Source organism: Castanea sativa, chromosome 4 (assembly GCF_040712315.1).
Source record: "Castanea sativa cultivar Marrone di Chiusa Pesio chromosome 4, ASM4071231v1".
NCBI lineage: Eukaryota > Viridiplantae > Streptophyta > Magnoliopsida > Fagales > Fagaceae > Castanea > Castanea sativa.
This window is the reverse complement of record NC_134016.1, coordinates 36,383,927-36,405,266: the sequence shown is the minus strand read 5'-3', so window position 1 is coordinate 36,405,266 and position 21,340 is coordinate 36,383,927. Positions and strand designations below refer to the sequence as shown.

At 39.4% G+C, this 21,340-nt stretch overlaps 1 protein-coding gene across 1 annotated transcript; it reads left to right on the top strand.

The window, feature by feature from the left end:
- Positions 1–19,201: 19,201 nt before the first annotated feature.
- LOC142630831 (amino acid transporter AVT1I-like) lies at positions 19,202–20,942 on the top strand. The gene is made up of 3 exons (XM_075804883.1): positions 19,202–19,307; positions 19,386–19,993; positions 20,427–20,942. The coding sequence occupies exons 1-3, from the start codon at positions 19,220–19,222 to the stop codon at positions 20,940–20,942; spliced, it is 1,212 nt and encodes a 403-aa protein (XP_075660998.1). The 5' UTR covers positions 19,202–19,219.
- The last annotated feature ends 398 nt before the right edge of the window (positions 20,943–21,340 follow it).

Genomic DNA, 21,340 nt, shown 5'->3' with positions numbered 1-21,340 from the left:
GATAATACTTGATACATTTGAGAAGAATCTTCTGCTTCCTTCACTGGGGATACTTTGCTTGAGATGCTTGAAATGTTGAGGAAGAGTCTTCTACTTCCTTACTGAGGATGATGCTTGACATGTTTGACCCGCTGTGGGATGGTTCTTGAGGTGCTTGAACCACTTTGAATGGTTCTTGATGGGCTTGATCTACTAACATTTTTTTCTTTAATGTGCTTGATCCACTAGGGAGCTTTTTGATGTGCTTGATTCATTGGGGGAATTTTATGTCTAATTGTGGAAGTCTTGAGAGGTCTTTTTTTTTTTTTCTTTTTCTTTTTTTTACAGAAAAGAAGAAAAGAAAAAAACATATATATATATATATATATATATATTTACTGTTCATGACTAAACTACACGTAGTATAGCCAGCAGGTGTGTTCCCGCCTTTTCATTTTCTCCAATGGTTACCAATCATTTCTTTTCTTTTCTTTTTCTTCATTCTCTTCATCTCCTTCACCTCTTCATACTCTTCATAACTCCTCTCTCTTTTCTCTCTACAAAAACCTCCCTCCCCTCCTTCTTTTCTCCCTCATCCTCTCAAACTCTCTTATTTTCTCATTCTCTCCCTTTCTCTCATCATTTTCTCCAATGGCACTCAAGGCCAAGAAATCCTCCTATGTCCTATCCATTGATGCCTTCCATCTCACCCGCTGGAGTGGAGTCACGAGGTTGGTGGGACCTCCACCATTGACATATCGGCCAGAAAACCACATTCCCATGGGTGAATCTGTAAGTTTTTCATTTTTTTTTTCTCATTTTCAAGTTCCTCTCTGATCTTTGGTTTGAATGTGTTTTTGGTTATCTAAATGCTTGGGATTTCTTGTGGGATGGGTTTAGATGGAAACCTGATGTCTTAGGAGGGGTAGGAACATGTCTAGGATGGATTTTGGATTATGCTTCCTTTAAAATATCGAAAAATTGCTCCTGTCTGTGTTCTTGCATGCGTGAGCTTGGGCCTGCGTACGCAGCTTGCATTCATGCGTACGCAGCTCTGTTCTTGCGTACGCAAGTATGTTCCTAAGGTTTTGCGTACGTAGGAATGAACCTACATACGCAGGGTCTTGTTTGCGTGCGCGGGCCTTGACCTGCGTACCTGAAACGCTTGGCAGAAGCCTTGCTCTGCCCCTTTTCACTTATTTTTCACTCGTTTCACTTCCCTATGCGATGCTAACACACATTTTTGTCATTTATTTCATCTAAATATCATTGCATCATTCTTTTTACCTTCACTCATGCATCATAATACCATTTTCTTCAAATTTCACTTGAATCATGAACCTAATGACATCTTTCCTTTATTGCAGTCGTTATCCCTTTATACTGGTAGGGGAAGCACCAATAAGGTGGTGGAGTGGTTCAACTTGCTCTCCCCCGAAACTAGGGACTATGTCCAAGAGGCGGGCTTTGAGCCCATCATCAGCCTTCTTCCAGAAAAGTCCGTGAGTGCCACCTTGGTGCAGTGCCTCATTGAGAGGTGGTGGGACATTAACCACACCTTTCATATTGCTGAGCGGGAGAAGATAGTGACTCCCTATGACTTCTTTTGCATGACTGGCCTTAGTTTCGAGGGGGCCATCATTAGTTTGGACGGCGTGTCGGGCGTGCAGCTGGGCATCAACATGTTGGGGAGGAAGTACTCCACTGAGACCATCCGCTACTTCGACATGGTTTCAGATTACATGTTCCTCCCATAAAGGACCATAAAGGAATGTGTCCGTATGGCTAGGGCTTTCCTTCTCCATTTGATGGGGGCCTACCTCTTTGCCAATGGTGGGCAAATAATGTCTTTGAGGTGGCTAACCATTTTCCAGGATTTTGGGCAGGCACGGAGGGCCAACTGGGGGCAGGCATGTCTTGCCTATCTTTACTCCACCTTCGACACTCTTAGCTGGGGCACCTTGCAGCAACTTGTCGGGCCTTAGAAGCTCTTTAAGGTTAGTTATCTTTGCACTTTCACTTATAGCTTGTAGTCTTGCAAACTTTATTGTCTTGAAAACTATCATCTTGTATATATCATCTTGCAAACTATCATCTTGCATCTTGTCATCTTGCATCTAACCTGTGACTTGTATTTCTTCTTTTGCAGCAATGGGTTGTTAGGTATGGTCTCATAATTCCAGGCATCGACCTAGTTCTGAGGGAGTTTTCCCAAGTAAGGGCCCATCTTGCTAGGTTAACTTCGGATGAGGTTAGTGTAAGAGTTCTAGTTGTTCATGCCTCTTCATGCATTTCCTTTAGAATACTCTTCTTCTAACCTTATGTCATCATAGGTTAACTGGACTTCATAGGTTGGCCAACCCCTTCTTGCTTCTTGAGACTAGGAGCTTGCTGCTCTTATTGCTTCATGTTAGCACATATGTGAATCATGTTAGGAATATATGTCAATATTTTATGTAATTGACTAATCTTTTGATAAAACGCACTTAACTTGTAATTGGGTAGATCTAGGATATGTTTAATATATCAAGAAACAAGGTTTCAAGTTCAAGTGTTAAAGACATGCAAGTCTGTCCAAGAAACAAGTGTAGAAGTGCTGTTCATTAAGGCTCAACAGCTAGTATCTATCGAGGCTTAAAAAGTTGTTTCAGCCCAAGGCTCGACAGCTGCTCGATAGATAGTGTATCTTTCGGGATTTATGAAAATTAGATTTTCAGATCTGATTTCATGCCAATCCGCTGAGTATGTGTTTGAGCTTTCTTTTCTCACAACCTTAAACATATATAAGGATTATTCTAAAGGCTGTCACAGAGAGCACAGTTGCACTAGTATGAAGCAAAGTTGTATTCATGCAAATTGTGACCAAAAACCTAGTTTGCCCTAGTTCATTTTGAAAAAGCTGCTGTGTTTGTACACCGTAGGGTTTTGTAACCAAGGAGTTTCGTGATCTTCATCGTCTGATGAACTGAAGAACTTTGTAGCCAATATCCTTCTCAAGTTGGTAATCAAGTCGCGTACTGGGATCCACGCATCTATTGGTTAGTCACATACTGTGAGCCGTGCCTTAAAAGGAGAGATTGTCACTAAAGAACAAGTCCAATTGTGTATTGGGGTAAGGGTTCAACTGTAGGTTGGTATAGGGTACTGGGATTTTTGTACTTGTAACTGCTTGCTATGATAATAGTGAATTCTCGGGAGTAGTGACCTTAAAATCATCCGGTGGGGTTTTTGCCTCGGAGGTTTTCCTCATTCGTAAAAAAATTATCATGTCAACTTTATTTTTCGTTGCATTATATTTTAGTTGGTGATTTGTTTGTGCTGCCACGTACATTACATATTAATTTGATTAATTAATAAACTTGGCTTGAGGGCGCTATACTTGGCGGAGAGAGTACGATGCCAACTGGTGGGTAGAGATGAACCATAGATTTCGATGGACCCTCTTGAGTTCATGCTTGCCCCACACTCTATGATTGATGCTAAATACAACTTATGGGGGAGCGGCATTTCCTATGCCTAGCGGCTTCTTGAGGGGTTGGACTATGAGGAGTTCAACATTACTCGCCTCATGCCTTCCCTTACTGTTTAAGTATATGCTCAATCTCTTTTTCTTCTCTCTTTTTTTTTCTTATTTGTCATGACTTCTAATGTGGGAAATTGTAATAGGGGCGACCTGCTCCCGGTGAGCCCATTGATCCTCCAAACCTCCCTTGGACGATCTATACTTATGGCCCGAATTGCTTTGCTCGAGAGCTTGTTGTGCCCTGTAATCCTAATGTCATGGGCTATCCTTTCCCTCCCAACACTCGAGTGGTGAATTGTTTTTTCCTTTTGTCCTTTCTCTTTTTGCCAAATTTCTCTTTTTGTTTCAGTCACTAACCCTTCCTTCTTTGAATTGTAGCCCACTATCCAAGAACATGAGGAGTTTGTGTACCTAGCAGGGAATCTCAAGTTGGAGGTGACCAACTACTCGAGGGAGCTGTACGGTATTGGAGGAATGGGCCACCCAGGCGGTGGTGATGATGAGGATGGTGAGGAGGGGGACTCGGAGGTGACTCCTAGCTATTAGTCAAGGAAGAGGCAGCACCATTGATTACCTGCAGTTCAAGACACATATAGGCATACAACACACAGCTTTTTTTTTTTTTTTGTTGCTTTTATGGTTTTTTATTCCCTTTAGCAGGCATTTTGGATTAATTTTGAGACCAAGGATTGTATTTAAGAACATCTTTTTACATTTATGATTTTTATTGGAACTAAGCACTTAATCTACAAGTATAATGATAAATTGTATGTTTTCTATATAATTTTGCTTTTTGATGCTTGAAATCTTGTGCTTGGAATATGTCTTGAATGATTCTTTAGGTCACAGGAACCCTAGGAATGCTTAGGAGTGGAGAACATGGGCTTCTGCCAAGCACCATGCGTACGTGGAGGTGAGCCTGCATGCATAGCTTTGACTTTGCATAGGCAGGGTTGACTCTGCGCACGTGGGCCATGAATTAGAAAACCCCTAGCCAACTTACTTAGGTATAAAAGTAGCCGTTTAGGTCTAAAACCCCTCAAAAACGCATTTTCAACTCAGAGAACACTTCTTTGAGGTCCTCCAATGGCAGAAAGCTCTCCCCTCGATGTCTTCAGTTGGATTAGGAAGCTTGGTCCTGATTTCAAGGATTCTGTTGCTCCCTATGGCCTTTCTTGCACCTTTCCTTACCATCAAATTAGGGTGGATGAGCCTTTTCTTCGTGCTACTGCTAACTATTGGGTTTCTTCTCGGCATGTATTCCGCTTCAATGGAATAAAATTATGCCCCACTATTGAGGAATTTGCTACTATCATGGGTGAACCAGAGATTGATGATCTTATCCTTCCTACTATGGGTGGGGATCTTCCTTCCTTGCTACGAGTGGTGTTGGGTGTCCCTGAAACCACAGCCAATAGGTGGTGTGTTTTTGGCAAACTCAACCTTAAGCTAGTCTTTGATTAATTTTCCGGTTCGGGCCTCCTTGAGGGTGAAAGGCCACGATTGTACTACCTTCATGCCTTTTGTTTATGTGCCCTTGCAAGGTATTTCTTGGTTCAACAGTCACATTGTGTGGACCTTTGGATGTGTATGGCGGCTTATGAGCTAAAGAGAGGCAATCCAGTGGGCTTGATCTTGGTGGAAACCCTCAATGGTTTGGATGCCTTTCAAAGAAAGGAAGCGAGTTTCTTTGCAGGAAGTCCTCTTCTTCTTCAGGTATGATCCCTAACTTTTGTCTAGATTCTCAAGCTAGTGGTATTCCTCTAATCTTGCATGGATTGCCTTTCAGTTTTCAACCCATCGAGGCATCTTATATCGTCTTTCATTATTTTATTTTTTCTCACTCACTCTCCACTTCCCTTTTTTTTTAATTATTATTTTCTTTTCTTTCTTTTTTTTCTTCCCCCTCTCTTCCCTCCTCATTTTTTTTGTAGATATGGCTACATGAAAGGCTTCCATTGCTTCATCCTTCTACTGTGCCCCTTAGCACCTACCTTCCTAGGCATCTTAGGGACCGTCGGCTTCAAGATGTCCTAGGTTTTGAAGCATACATAGAGCTTATGGGATGCCTTAAGGAGATCGACATTCAGTAGGCCGTGGAATGGTGGCATATCTCAAGCATGGTTCACAGTTGCTGTAAGGACCATTGTATGACTCTAGTTGGGCTCCGTTGCTGCTTTTACTACTCCACTTGTCGTATCTCAAGGCAATTTGGAAAGCGCCAAGGAGCTCCTGGTGATGAGGGTGCCTTCCACACTGCGGTGTTCACAAATAGGATCTTGGGTAGGATTAGTGAAGTTTGGTCATGCCGTAGGGTGACGAAAGACATTGTTCCTCCCAAATACATCTACCCCACTGCATGCTATAAGCAAGGTTGAAGGATGACATGAAGTGGATTTTGAAGGATGAGAAGGCTCACATGAAGACTAGCAAGAAAATAAGAAGGACTGAGTGACCGCCTTGATATGCCCCGTGTTTTACTTTTCTGCACTTTTATGATTTTCTTGTTTTTCTTTTTGAATTTAATAAAGGATTGGAATGTTCCAAATCCCCTATGAAAGCAAGCTTGTTATCTTTTAATTTGAGCAATGAGAGAATTTCCCTTTTTATTATCTTTGCTTATCATTATCTTCTTTATTCATTTTTTTCTTTTCTTTTCTTTTTCATTTGCTATGTAATTTTTGTCCATGACATCCATTGAAGAATTTTCGCCATGCCCATGGTCTTTTCCCCTAACTTTTGCCTAGACTGCCCTTTCGGGTTTTCAACCTAGCAGGCTTTTTTCTTTCTTTTTTTTAGATGTGGTATTTCCGGAGTCTATTCATGTTAATAAGGTGAAGCATCTCTTCCCCATCCAAATCTGTGATTCTTGTAGCACCTCCTAACATGATCTTCTTAATGATAAAAGGCCCAAACCACTTAGGCTTCATTTTTCCTCTTGGATCAAGAGTCTCATCTTTAAGCACCTTTAGGACTAAGTCCCATTTTTTAAGGCTTCTTGGTTTCACTTTCTTGTTGAATGCCCTAGCAATTATTTTTTGGTGTCCTTGTGCATGGTATTGTGCCTTAACTCTCTTCTAATCTATCAAAGCCAATTGTTCATATCTCGCCTTAGCCCAATCCTCTTCTAGGACCTTAGTCTCTACTAACACCCTCAAAGATTGTATTTCCACCTCAATAGGAAGCACTGCCTCACTACCATAGACCAAAGAGTAGGGTGTTGCCCCTATTGATGCTTGGATAGAAGTTTTATAACCCCACAGGGCAAAAGGAAGTTTCTCAGCCCAATATTTGTACATCACTACCATCTTGGATAGGATATTCTTCACATTCTTATTGGCTACTTCTATGGCCCCATTAGCTTGTGGTCGATATGGCGAAGACTGTGATGCTCAGTGCCATATTCTTCCATGACCCTTTGGGCTTTGCCTTCAAAGTGGGAACCATTATCGGAAATGATCTCTTGGGGCACCCTAAACGGACATATGATTTTCTTTTCTAAAAATTGAGCCACATGCTTAACCTTCAATACGAAGTAGGAGGCTGCTTCCACCCACTTAGTTATGTAGTCAATTGCCACTAAAATGTACTCATGCCCATTTGAAGCCTTAGGAGCTATTCTTCCAATCACATCTATGCCCCAAACTGAGAATGGTCATGGAGAAGTCATGCTATACAACTCACTAGGTGGTACACGGTTCAAGTTGGCGTGTGTCTGACAATCATGGTAACTTTTCACATAGTCCACACAATCGATCTCCATTGTACTCCAATAGTACCCCATCCTTAGGATCTTCTTGGCTAACATCCTTTCATTCATGTGAGGGCCACAAATTCCTTGATGAACCTCTTTCATTACCCTCTCGGCCTCTTCTCTTTTCAAGAAATGAAGGTGTACATCGTCATAGGACCTTCTATAGAGTTGTCATCCACATAGGATGTATTGGGTTGCCATCATCCTAATGGAACGATGTTCTCTCATGTCAGCACCATGCGGATATGCCCCTAGTTCCAAGAACTTCATGATGTCATAGTACCATGGAGCTTCCTTTTCCTCTATGGCCATTACTGAAGCTTTAGTCTTACTTTTGTGCACTTCCTCATAACTTTGTTCAATTTTCAAGGGTCATGTCCATACTCCCTCGGGTATTTCAACCATGGAGGCTAAAGTAGCTAGGGCGTCTACAAACTAATTCTGAGCTTTAGGGATGATTGTGTACTTGATCTTGTCAAAGGTCTTGGTCAAGTCTTCTAAGTATTATTGATAAGGCTTCAAAAGTTCTTCCTTCACTTTCCACAACTTCTATGCTTGAGCTATAACCAAAGTTGAATCCCCAAAGGATTCGGCTTCTTTTACCCCCAAAATCTTGAAGGGCTTCCATTTCGGTGATGCAAGCTTCATATTCAGCTATGTTGTTAGTTGTTTCAAAGTTCAATTTGATTGCTAAAGGTATATGAGATCCCTCAGGAATGATCAAGAGTACTCCAATCCCATTCCCATATTTTGCGGTTCCGTCAAAGTACATCTTCCATGTCCCTAGCTCAACATCCAAAATATCCTCATCCGAAAAATCCTCTTTATTGTCCTCCTCCTCTATGGGATTCTTGGCACAATAATCTGACACGACGCTTCCCTTAATAGTTTTTCTAGCCACATACTTCAAATCGAATTTTGCCAATAAGATCAACCATCTTGACAATATTCCACTCAAAGTGAGCTTCTCAAAGAGGTACTTCAATGGGTCCATTCTTGCTACCACCCATATTCGAAAGGGTATAACAATGTGCCTCAACTTATGTACAACCCAAACAAGTGCAAAGCATTACTTTTCTATGGGAGTGTACCTAGTCTCATAATCATGGAATCTCTTGCTTAAGTAATATATTGCCCTCTCATTCTTCTCATCATCTTCTTACGCAAACATACTGCCAACCGCGTCCCCTATGATGGAAAGGTATAGGAGTAAGGGTTTCCCATGTTGTAGAGGTACTAGGATAGGTGGGTGGAGGAGATATTCCTTGATGAGTTCAAAGGCTTTTTGGCACTCGTCGTTCCATGTGTGTGGTTCATTCTTCTTTAAGAGCTTAAAGATGGGCTCACAAGTGGAAGTGAGCTTGGCAATGAATCGATTAATGCATTGTAGTTGACCCAAAAAACCCCTAATCTCTTTCTCACTTTTAGGTGAAGGCATCTCCAATATGGCTTTGATCTTGGATGGGTCAACTTCTATTCCTCTATCACTCACCAAGAACTCTAACAATTTTCCAGCGATTACTCCAAATGTGCACTTTTGTGGGTTTAATCTCAATTTGTATTCTTTAATCCTCTTGAAGAACTTCCTCAAGTTCGTGGAGTGGTTCTCTCTATCCTTGGATTTCATTATCATATCAACATACACCTCTACCTCATTATGCATCATATCATGTAGCAAAGCCGTAGCCATCATTTGATAAGTTGCCCTAACATTCTTGAGGCCAAACAGCATTACCGTGTAACAATAAATTCCCCATTTGGTAGTGAAAGTGGTTTTGGTCATATTTTTAGGAGCTATCTTGATTTGGTTGTATCCCGAAAAAACATCCATGAAGGACATCAAGGCGCTTCTTGCCATGTTATCCACCAATACATCAATGTGGGGGAGGGGAAAGTCATCCTTAGGGCATGCTTTATTCAAGTCTCTAAAATCCACACACATCCTTACCTTCCATCATTCTTAGGTATGGGCACGACATTGGCTATCCGCTTGGCTCGGTTTACGGGTTTGATGAACCCTACCTTTAGTTGCTTGGTGACTTCGTCTTTGATTTTTAAAAGCAATTCGATCCTCATTCTTCTCAATTTTTGCTTGACAAGCACCATGTGGTCATGAGTATCAATGTGGTGTTGAGCCATTTCGGGGTCAATTCCAGGCATATCTTCATAGGACCATGCAAACACCTCTTGAAATTCCATAAGGAGTTCTTGAAGATCTTTCTTTCCTTTTTTATTTAGAGTTGAGCCAATTTTAATTAAGCGTGGATTCTCATCATTGCCCAAATTAATAGTTTCAAGAGTTGGTTCCATAGGTTCAATTTTCTTTTCCAATTGTTTATTAATTTCATTTTCAAATTCATTTGAATCATTTAAGTACAGAATTTCAATGTTATGGGACACGTCAAAGTAAGCCAAATCAGAATTCATCTTATTGAAAATATTGAAAAGTACATTGGAACTTGCATTAAAAAACTCTTTCCCCATGTTCTCAGAAAACCTAACCCAAGTCTAATTATTAATAGGCCCCATAGTAGGCATGATGAATTTGGAAGGATCACTTGGCTCTTCATTGGTGATGGCGAAATCGTCCCTACTCGTCTTCATCATGGTCTTCATTGCTTCAACATCCATATAGTTCACCCAATCGACTTCTTCTTGCACTTCTTTGATCACCACGGTAGGCTTCTCTTTAAAAGTGAGTTTTTCATTAAAGAACATCTCCCAGCCTGGATACACCCTTCCATCTTTTCCCATCCAAGGTTCAGGGAAGCCACAATAGGGGAAGTCTCCTCCTTTCGCGAAATTCCCATTGAAAGTGCCATGGTTTTTCTTGATTCTATCGCAACTTTCAAGGAATCCTAGACCCTCTGGTCACTTGAGTCTTGATATTGGGGAATGCAACTACCCATTTTCCTTCCTTTTTGAGGCCCTTCATGGCTACAATATGGGAACAAATCAATAGCATACTTTTCATCCTTCAACCCATTGTCGGCCATGTTCACAAACTCAAAGCCACTCATTTGAAGCTCACTCCTTCCTTCCTCAAGTCCACAAATCGGTGATAGGATCTAACCATCATTAAGCACTATGTCAATCCCTCATTTTCATGGGATCTTCATCTTTTGGTGTAGTGAGGAAGGGATTGCCCCATTAGGGTGAAGCCAAGCCCTTTCCAAGATAAGGTTGTAATTTGGGGTGATGTCCATGACATGAAACTCCACCATGGTTTCCATTGGCCCAATCTTGCAAGGAGCCTTGAAGGTACCCATGATCTTTCTTAAAGTGTTGTCATGTGCCCTTACAGTCAAGGGAGAAGGAATGATGGTCTCCTTGTCTAGGCCAACAGTGAGGGTGGTCCTAAAAGGACAAACACTCAAGGTGATCCATTGCCAATAAGAACCATTGGAACCTTGGCACCCATGCATTCAATGGTGATTTGCAAGGGTCTAGTGTGGGTAGCTCATTCGGGGGGGAGATCTTCATCCGAAAAAAGCAAGGAGAGGGTGTGAGGAACCTTCAACTCCCATGAAAGACAATACTTCTTGTGATGTATTTTCTATTGGTACCTCTTTCCCATTCAAGGCATCCTAGAGAGCCTTACGATGCTTTTGAGAGGCCATAAGCAAGCCCCATACAGACACATGAGCTTGGGTCCTCTTCAATTGCATCAAGACCTTATCTTCTTCTTCTTCTTTTCCTCTAGGTTTTGTGGGCTTGGATCCTTCCCCTAGATCCCTACCAAGATGATCATTTTCTAAAATGGATGGCTTGTAGTACTTCCCACTTCTAGTGATATTTGCCACATTGTCCTTCAAAACTCTTTTCTTCAATTTTGTCACCCCTTTGGGAAGTATTCCTCATATTTCTATTGCTTCCTTTAGGACTTCATCCTATATTCCTTGGATTTCCACGACATTGATATTGATATTTGTAGTTTCTATCAACTTCGAGCAATCTCATTCAACTTCATCTACTTGTATCCAATTTTGATACGGAGGAGGGAGCCCTATGGTAATCGGGCAAAGGGTTCTTTCTAATATTGGGTTTGGTAATGATGTTGGGATTTGGAAGGGTTCCATTGTCCATGAGGTCTTGTATCTCGTGTTTGAGGTGAAAGCAACTGTTGGCTTTGTGGCCAGATTTTTTGTGGTAGTGACAATATTCATTGAGATTACAGGAGAGAGGTATGGGATTAGGCATGGGTGTGGGGTCTAAAGGCTTGTGAATCCTTTGGAGGATAGGTTTTCATATGCTTGGATGAGGGTCATTCTTAGGTCGGAGAACTCTCGGCGAGCTTTCTTTGAATAGACTAGTGTTTATTGGGGTATGATGGGGCTCACATTTACGGGATTGGATGCTTTAGTGGTGGTCCCCCTTCCATACATCTTCTTGGTTGGAGGCTTGCTTTCCCCTTTCTCCAATTGTCCATTGTTGAGAGCATCTTCAATTCTTGTTCAACAATCACATAATTCTCCAAATAAGCTAATAGGCGATGATAAAAGCCTACTATTGCCAACCGGAAGCAAGTTCTTGATAATCATGTTGATTTGGTCTTTCTCATTTGGCCTATTGACCATTCTAGATGCCTTGTTCTTCCATCTAGTCATATGTTTGGAAAATGTCTCCCCCACACCTTGCTTGGTAGTCTCTAAATCCCTTAGAGTCACATCAATCATGGTGTTGAAAATGAATTGGTCGACAAACAACTCTACTAACTCATTCCACACCTTAGTCTTGCTTGGATCAAGGCTATAGTACCATCTTGATGCACCTCCCGTGAGTGAGAGGGGAAATGCACGCAATGTTTGCCTCTCATCTGGCCCTTCATTTCCACAATGCTTAGGTATCTTCTTATGTGTTGCTTTGGATCCCTAGTCCCATCAAATTTTTTTCGCATAAGAGATTTTGAACTTGGGAGGCAACGCAATGGGAGCCTTTGAGCTTACTCCCCCTATGTTATAGAGGTAGTCATCCATTCTTTGTGCCTTACAGAAGGCAAGTTGCATCTTCTCCATCTTTTCCCTCATAGCTATGGTTTCCATGGTGAGCTTCTCAAATTGCTTGTTCCTTTAATATTTCACTTTGTTCTTTTTGTCCCATTCCTCCACTTTCTCTTTATCATTGTGTATTTCCACATGTGTGGATTTCCTGAGCCTATATTCTTCCAACCTAGTGAGATGCCCTCCTATTTTCTTGAGAGCTTCTCCATGGTCATCTAAAGCCTTAAAGATCTTTTGTTCCATTGGGTCTTCCGAGGAGGTAGCCATTGTCTCTTGGGGATTTCCTTTATCTTGGTATCTATCCTCTATCTTGATCAAGCGCCTTCCTTTCTCTCAAATCCAAATGGGAGTGGGGATGTGTTTCCTTGACTTTGAAAGTGCAATAATGCTTGAAAAGAAGCCCCATTTTCATTAAGTTCAAGTTCCAATTAAAAGGCTCCTTTTCACTTTTATATGTTCTTGGAAAATTCTTAAATTCATTTTAATGAAGGCCCAATTACAATATCACTACCTTTCCTCTCATGGATCCTTGCCCTTGTTTCATTGGGATTTGGTCCATTTACAATAAAGCTCTCACCTTGCTTTCACGTACTTTCATTAGAATGTACTTAGGAATCTTCAACCCTTTGTCTCAAACTTGGGCCTACAATGTATTCATCACCTTTGGGCTTTTCATTATTTATTCATTGTTTCATCACTTTTTTTCTTGAAATAGCCCTCTAGCCAGAATATTTTGTAGCCTTTCTTTCAAAGCCTATGAAATTTTCATCATTTTAGGCCTAGGCATGCAACAAAAGTGGCCCAAGATTATTGAAGTTCATATCGGCTTAGTAGGATTTTGGATGCTAAGTCCATAGTGTATTTGTGACCTTAGGCCCAAAGTCCTCTTTTTCAAAAGGGCTTTTTCCACTTAGGCCTATGATAGCAATTAGGCTATGGTCTTATGAAACTTTCAAGTTAAGATATACTTTTGAATTTAGGGACAAACCTCTTATATGTGAGAACTTCTTTTCGTTTATCACATAACATCTTAGTGTATACCATAACTTTAGGGTCATCCCTCCCATTTTCATACCTTTTATTTGTCTTTTAGGACCAAGTGAACACATGATATATAGTTAAACAAACAAGCAATATATAAAGGGTACCCTTCATGGTAGGATCTAGGATCTCTCTAGTGTGGGTAGGCTCCCTAAGGCTAAAGGGATAGATAAGTAGGTCACTCACAACTAGTTGGGCTATGATTCCAACTGAGGGCCTAAGTGGACCCTATAGTGGATTGGTAGCAAACCTTTAATGTACTCAAGGCCCATTATAGGCGATGGTACCGATTGTGAGTTGGTGGGATGAACTTCGAAAATTTGGGCCCGAATGGAGCCTTCCATCTTCCCACTCATCACCAACTGAGGTTAAGGGAAAAAGAGAACAAGTGATGTGTGTGTAAAACAAGTATTGAAATTTTTTTTATTAAAGTTAAGACATAGGACACAGGAATTAAACTCACCATCCCAAGTGGAGGTGCCACTGTGGGCGCAAAGGAAGGTTAATTAAAATGGAGTCGTCACCTAGTTATATGGTCTAGGAACCATGAATATAGTGTCCTTTCGAGGAAGGACCTTTGATCTTACTACCAAAGTTTGGGTTCAGAGTTTAGGTACGCTCTTGGGAAGATGTTAAGCACCCAAGATCGCCCAACCCTAAGGTTGGCCTCCTATCATTGTGTCCTATATCTTAACCCTATTAAAAACCATTTAAATACTTGTATTCTAGACTCACACATACACTAACATGCAACTAGCAAACAACATGACATCTTTAACCCTAAACGCATACTTATCCATCTATCCAAACAAAAGAGAGCCAAACATATAAAAGAAAACCCTAGCATTCATCTAAAACAAAACAGCAACTTAAACATGGCAGCAAGCATATCATCAAACAAAACGTATCAAAAACAAAACGTTAACATATTAGAAATCCTAATCATACATCTAAAAACCCTAACAAAAATGCATGAACATTGCTAATGCATGACTTACCCTTTACTTACCTCTCAGCAACACAGCACATATAGCATTAATGCATGAACATGTGAATGAATGGCGTAGCATTAAAACTAAGAAAACCCTAACCTAAACCCTAATCCAACATGTTAAAAAGGTAAGAAAACATTTTTATGGGGGTTAAAAACATGTGAAAAAGAGGCTATGCAGACAAACATGTGAAGGCAGAATAAAACAAACAAAGAATTAGCGTTTTCTGGGTAACAACATCATTTACGCTAGAACAGGTATGCGTACGCATGAGTTCAGCCTACGTGCGCAGGCTAGATCATGCGTATGTAAATCCTTACCCAGAAACCCTAATCAACACGAAAACAGAGCAGAAACCAAAAACGTAAAATCTAGCAACCTATCATGCTTGAAGACAAAAAGAAAACCTAAAACTAACCTAAACAAACAAATGTAAACATAAACTAAGCAAAAGAAACAAATTAAAAACAAAGATTATGGCAGAAAAGAAAAAGAAAAGTTTTTAAAACATACGTTAAAGCAAAAGCTCCTAGGCTTGATTTTTTACCATTCCCTTCAGTCAAATCTATCACAATTCAATGAAATAGTGATTAGTAATCTTAAACTCAAATAATTGGGACCAAAAAAAGTCATAATCAAATAAAAAGAGACTTGAGGGTGTTTTGTAAAAAACTCCCTTTCGATTCACAATTTTCTAGTGAATCTTAGGTTTTTCCCATAAGAGAAAATGTACCATGTAAGGCTTTTTATAGTTGAAAAAATGGGATTTGGAAAGGCTCCTAGATGATGTGGGATTCATTCCAAACTTCAGCCATTATTGCAGAAAACTTGTCTTTCTTATGCTTCTAAAACCCTAGTTGTGTACGCAGGAATGTGCTTACATACGCATGCTTTAGCTCACGTACGTAGGCCGCGACCCATGTACGCAAGTCGAGGGCTACTTTGGTCATTTTATTTCCAAAAATAGATTTTTACTCATTCAAAAGGTTATATTTTCCATTTTAACACTTCTCAAGTTAATTTAATATCTGATTGGGCTCTAAATTGGCCTTGGGCCTTAAAGTTCGAGCATCATTGGGTAACGGGGGCTCGAGTCGTAAAGGGTACAAAATGTGGTGTCTATAGGCACCATGTGCTATACTCTTCCCTGACGGTCGTCATGTATCAAGGGGTCGTCAAGTACCTTCCCTAACACAGCACAACACACTCTGCACTGACGGTCATCATGCATCAATGGGACTTCAAGTACCCAGGAGTCGTCAAGTACCTTCCCTAACACCGCATGACACACTCCACCCTGACAATGGTCACGTATCAAAGGGTCATCCAGTACCTTCTCTGACATCAAGTGACACTCCACCTAACAGTCGTCACGTATCAATAGGTCATCAGGTACATAGGGGTCGTCAGGTACCTTCCCCAACATCACCCGACACACTCCACCCTGATGGTCGTCACGTATCAAAGGGTCATCAAGTACACAGGGGTTGTCAGGTACCTTCCCTGACACCATGTGAACACTCTGCCCTGACAGTCGTCACGTATCAAGGGGTCATCAAGTACCTTTCTTGACACCACACGACACACTCCGCCCTAACAGTCAACATGTATCAAGGGGTCGCCAAGTACTCTACTTAAGGATATTTCGACCTGGAGAATTTTCTAACTCACTTTGCCCGTCGAATTGGCAATGCCCTTTAAGATCCTTAGACCCTTCAGGCTTGAATTACCCTTCGGGCCCAATATACCAGTCGGGAAAAATATACCTGTTAGGCCAAATATACCCTTCGGGACAAAGGTGTCCTTCGAGATCGATAGGGATATTTTTGTCTAAGAAAGTCTTTTAGGCATTTTGACCTATCAGGATGAATACCCCTCTAGTGGGACCCACCTACCTTAGACCTGTAATGATGAGTCCTTGAAAGCCCTACGACTTTGAGCCCATCTCCCCTTAAGGACCCGTCGGGTAGCTCACATACACGCCGCAAGAACGATCTATGCCTCATCCTACACTCACATACCAACGAATGGAGTGACCATACCAACGGATGAATGACCGTACCAACGGATGAATGACCATACAAACGGTTGAGTATGATGGGTCGCACCAGTTTTTGCGTGTTCTCCACTCATGTGTCTCTACATGGAAGTAACTTGCACACCACGCCCAAAGACCCTACTACACGTTCATATCTTCTTTATATGGGAAGAGAATCCCTGAGATCTTGGATCCTTAACTCTAAGATCTTCTCCACAAGGAAAGCTCCTTCATTCAAGGGATCTTGGTCAAGCCCTACACCACTATATAAGCATAAAACCTCCTCTTCTTTAAGGTACGTGCAATTTTCTAACTCTTACACTTTTGAGTTATTAGATATTCTTCTATCACTAACTTAACATTCGGAGGGTCTTTGGCTGCCACCGGTGCTCTTTGTAGGTTCTTCATCTTCTTTGTTCTTCAGATACCTCATTCGACACGTGTGTGGACGATCAACTCACTGACGATTTTATGCATCATCAGATCATGTAATCACAATATTTTATCTATGTTCCTGATTTTGATAAGTGGAAAAGGATTTTTAATATGTATATATTAAAAGCATGCAAATTTCACAAATTACTAAAATATCTTATTAATAAGGCTATTTTCATCAGAACATTATTTTTAGACAAAGTTACATTTTAACCTTTAAAGTTTGATATTGTTTTTATTTTGGTCCATCAAGTTTAATTATATTTTCAAAACAGTCTGTCCGTTCATCTCCATTACTAATCTAGTTGTTAAGAGAGAGGGGGAAGAAGAAGTAATCGTCGTCGTTTTGTTGGCATAGAACTATAATAAGCATCTTACATGGCCCGATTACAGTAAGACCACGTTATATATACGGTCCAAAATATGGCTAGCTCGCAAATGTCCAATTCATGATAAACGATAACAACAACCTTAACATATGGAATCAATAAAATTCATGAACACCACCGCTCACCCCTGACTTGATGATCACTTCACAAATACAAGGTTTTGTGGGGGTGAGAGAGGCAAAGACCGGGGCAAATCTCAATTGATTTTCAATATCTCATACTCGCCACAGCCCTAATTCTGTGGCTCCCAAAAAAATACCCTTTGATTTGGATGAAAGGAACCAGAAGGACGTCATGTTGGCATGGGACCAAAAGAAAATCCCCTTCAAGAAAATAATTACATTCCCCTTTCAAGAACACAATTAGTGACTTAAATTACACATGATGTAACAAGTGTTATGCTTAGAACAAGTGTTCATTCTTCAAGTCATCTATACAACCACTTTGATTCATCAACTAATACGAGTCCCGAAAAGAGGTCACCAATATGACATAATCATTTAATTTGTTTGTGATACTCGAGGAAGTTAATGATCATTTTGAATAAGCGGATTCCAAACGGAACTTAAATCCGTTTATTTTGCTAAAACTGAAAACTTATTGCTGAAAGTATTGTAGATAAAGTTAAAAATTATTGTAGATAAAGTTAAAAATTAGTTGAAATAGTACAGCGGGCCCATGAATAGTATCAAAAAATGCAGTGGAGCCTATGAATAGTATAAAAAATAAACTGAATAGTAAACTAATTTTAATTTTTCATTGGTATCCAAACACACACTTAGTCCTATCATATTTTCACCACATTCCACTTGTTTCTATATTAAATAACTTTAAATTCTCGATTTTTTAATATTCAAGTTCTATATGACTCACTATAGATATATCTACAATATTTCAAAGTTTCCGTGCTACTTCTGAAGAAGCGTCTGCTGTCAACATTTTACATAAATGAAGCCTTTTTTTATTTTGGGATTAAAAAAAAAAAAAAAAAAAACATAAATGAAGACCATCTACAAGTTATGTAACCTTGACAAATGACTGTAAGTGTTGAGTAATTATATCCACCATTCTTTTTTGCTAAATAATTATCCACCATTCTTATTAATTTCGACTATATATGGATGTAGGACTTAACCACTTAAATTAACCGATCATTCTACTTACATGTACAATATTACAAATTACAATAGACATAAAATCCCTCTAAATCTCTTTGTAAGATTCTTACAGCCATACCAAATTATTTCTAATTGTTTGAATGTCTATATTATGGTGAATATATTATAATATAAACAAAGCTGTTTTTCATGCCACTTCAAAGTTAAAATCGACAACACCTTGTCAAGGAAAGAATATTCTTCATTCAATAACTACACATTTTTACAAACTTTGTCACAAACTGTTTTATATGGCCAACTGTAATTGGCTGTTTGTCAATATCATATGGACCAATTTTTTTTTTTTCGTCACTCACATTCTGCCATATAAAATAATTGTGGCAAAGTGTGCGTTAAAATGTATGGTGTTAGCATTATTGTTCTTCATTAGTGAGAAAGCCGTATCTTGTTATTAAGTTTGTTCCTTAATAGTTTATTAAAAAAAAAAAAAAAGTTTGTTCCTTAATAGTAATTGTCGCTTGTTCCTTAAGGAACAGATGAAGTATTTGTTCCTTATTTTTCGAAATAGTAATTGTCGCTTGTTATTAAGTTTGTTTAGGACTTGTTATTAAGTTTGTTTAGGACTTGTAATTTTGTTAACCTTAGTTTGTCATTTTGCTGACTCTCTAGCAGAGTCCTAGGAGTCCAGTATCCCTTATTTTGTGGTTAAAATTGCTTAAATTTCATTTGTATTGTTGCTTGGATTTGTATAAATCCCCCACTATGGAATTGAATAAAGGCACCAGAATTATCAACCAAAGAGTTAAGATCTTCTAAGGAGACCTGGATTACCTCGAATTAGTCCAAAATTGTCCTTTTGTTCTCTATTTAATTTCCTCAGTTAAGCCACCATAGGCAACGATAAAGAGCCGTACATACCGTGATAAACTGAACTGAGAATAGCAACGGCCATGGAAGTGCAAAATGAGCTTCCACCAATCAAAAGTGGTGGATCAAGCTTCCTCAGAACGTGCTTTAATTGCCTTAATGCTTTATCAGGTTCTTCTCGCTTCTTTATAAACAATTGAACAATTCTTCTTTTGAATTTCCAAGAACTTCTTCTTTCTTGTTTTCCAGGAATTGGACTCATAACCATGCCATATACACTCAGACAAGCTGGATGGTTAAGCCTTGGCCTGTTTCTAGCAATGGCACTTGTGACTTGCTATACTGGGCTACTGCTACAACGATGCATGGACTCCAGACCATTGATTATAACATACCCTGACATAGGCTGGCATGCATTTGGGAGAAAAGGAAGAATCATAGTTTCAATCTTCCTGTATTTTGAGCTTTATCTAATCCTAATAGGATTCTTGATTTTGGAACGTGATAACTTACACAAGTTATTTCCAAACATTAGCTTTAAAGTAGGAGGGCAACACATTGGAGGAGAGCCACTTTTTACACTAGTAGTTGGGCTGCTGATTTTACCTTCAATATGGTTGAAGGACTTGCGCTTGCTTTCTTTTATCTCAGCGAGTGGTGCCCTTTCATCTCTTATTATTATCTGTTCCATATTTTGGGTTGGTGCAGTTGATGGAGTAGGTTTCTCTGAAAAAGCAGAGCTGTTTAATTTGGAAGGAGTTCCTTTTGCTCTCAGCTTGTATGCCTTCTGTTATGGTGCTCATGCAATTTTCCCAACATTGCACTCTTCTATGGAAGACAAAAGTCAGTTCTCTAAGGTAATTCATACAAAGCATTTACATCTTTGACTCCTATATCAAGTCATTAGCTAAACATTAACCCCAAAAAATTGTGACAAGGAACATTTTTTTGGTACTTGATGGATGCTTTGTGCTGGTTTGGTAAGATGATTTGAAATTACACTTTTTAGAAGTTATTAAAAAATTTCTATCTAGATATGAAAAACTTTTAATTAAAAAAATATGGAGAAAATTGAATTTTCTTACTAACAATACATGTTACAATTATGAAAATAAGTTTTTCAAAATTAAGATTGATAAAATGTTATTTAAGATCAACTATGTTATAAGAAAAATTCAGTACATTTGTCATATTATCAGTTTGAATCAAATGTCTTGGAACCATTGTGTTTAAAAATAAATAATTTCTTTACTTAGCACCTAAACTCATCTAAATCTTGTGGAATTGCAGGTTTTGTTCATCAGCTTTGCTCTTAGTACTCTCAGCTACATATCCATGGCAATCATTGGCTATCTAATGTTTGGCCAGAGATTACAATCACAAGTGACACTGAACCTGCCTACAAGCAAATTCAGCTCAAAGATAGCAATATACACCACTTTAGTTGGTCCACTTGCTAAATACGCCCTAGTAGTCACACCTATTGCAGAAGCCATGGAAAGCCAATTGCCTAGTAACTATAATATCAGGGCTATTAGCATCCTCATCAGAACATTGTTACTAATTAGCACAGTCATTGTGGCCTTAGTTATTCCATTTTTTGGACTGTTGATGGCACTTATTGGATCTATTCTGTCTGTCACTGTTTCCATTCTGCTTCCATGCTTATGCTACCTGAAGATTTTTGAAAGTTATAAGAGGTTGGGACTTAAACTAGTTATTATTCTGGGGGTTGTGGTGCTAGCTCTCTCAGTTGGAGTGGTGGGCACATACTCAAGTCTAAAAGAGATGGTGAAATATCTTTGAGAGCTGCAATACTGGTTCTGAGTGTGGCTATGTCATCTTAGGTCATAATGGAAATATTTTGTAACTTGCAAAGGTGTGTATCTTTTTAGAATATCAAAGAATTAGCAATAGATTCCCATAACTGATATTATTTTTTTACCTATCAATAACAGATTGCCACCTAAGATTTGTTATGAAAATGTTGTGGATGTAGCATCTCTAATTTATTTCTTTTGAGTAAGGCTAGAGACAACAATTTCATAACTTTTCTAAACTAAAATAGCAAAAAAATTAAATTAGAGATTGTGGTGAGCCCATGTGTGAGTGTGAGTTGGCATGTTAATATCGGAATGTTGTGAAATTATTGTAACATTTTGTTGTGTTAATTGCATTACTAATTTATTTATTTTTATCTATTG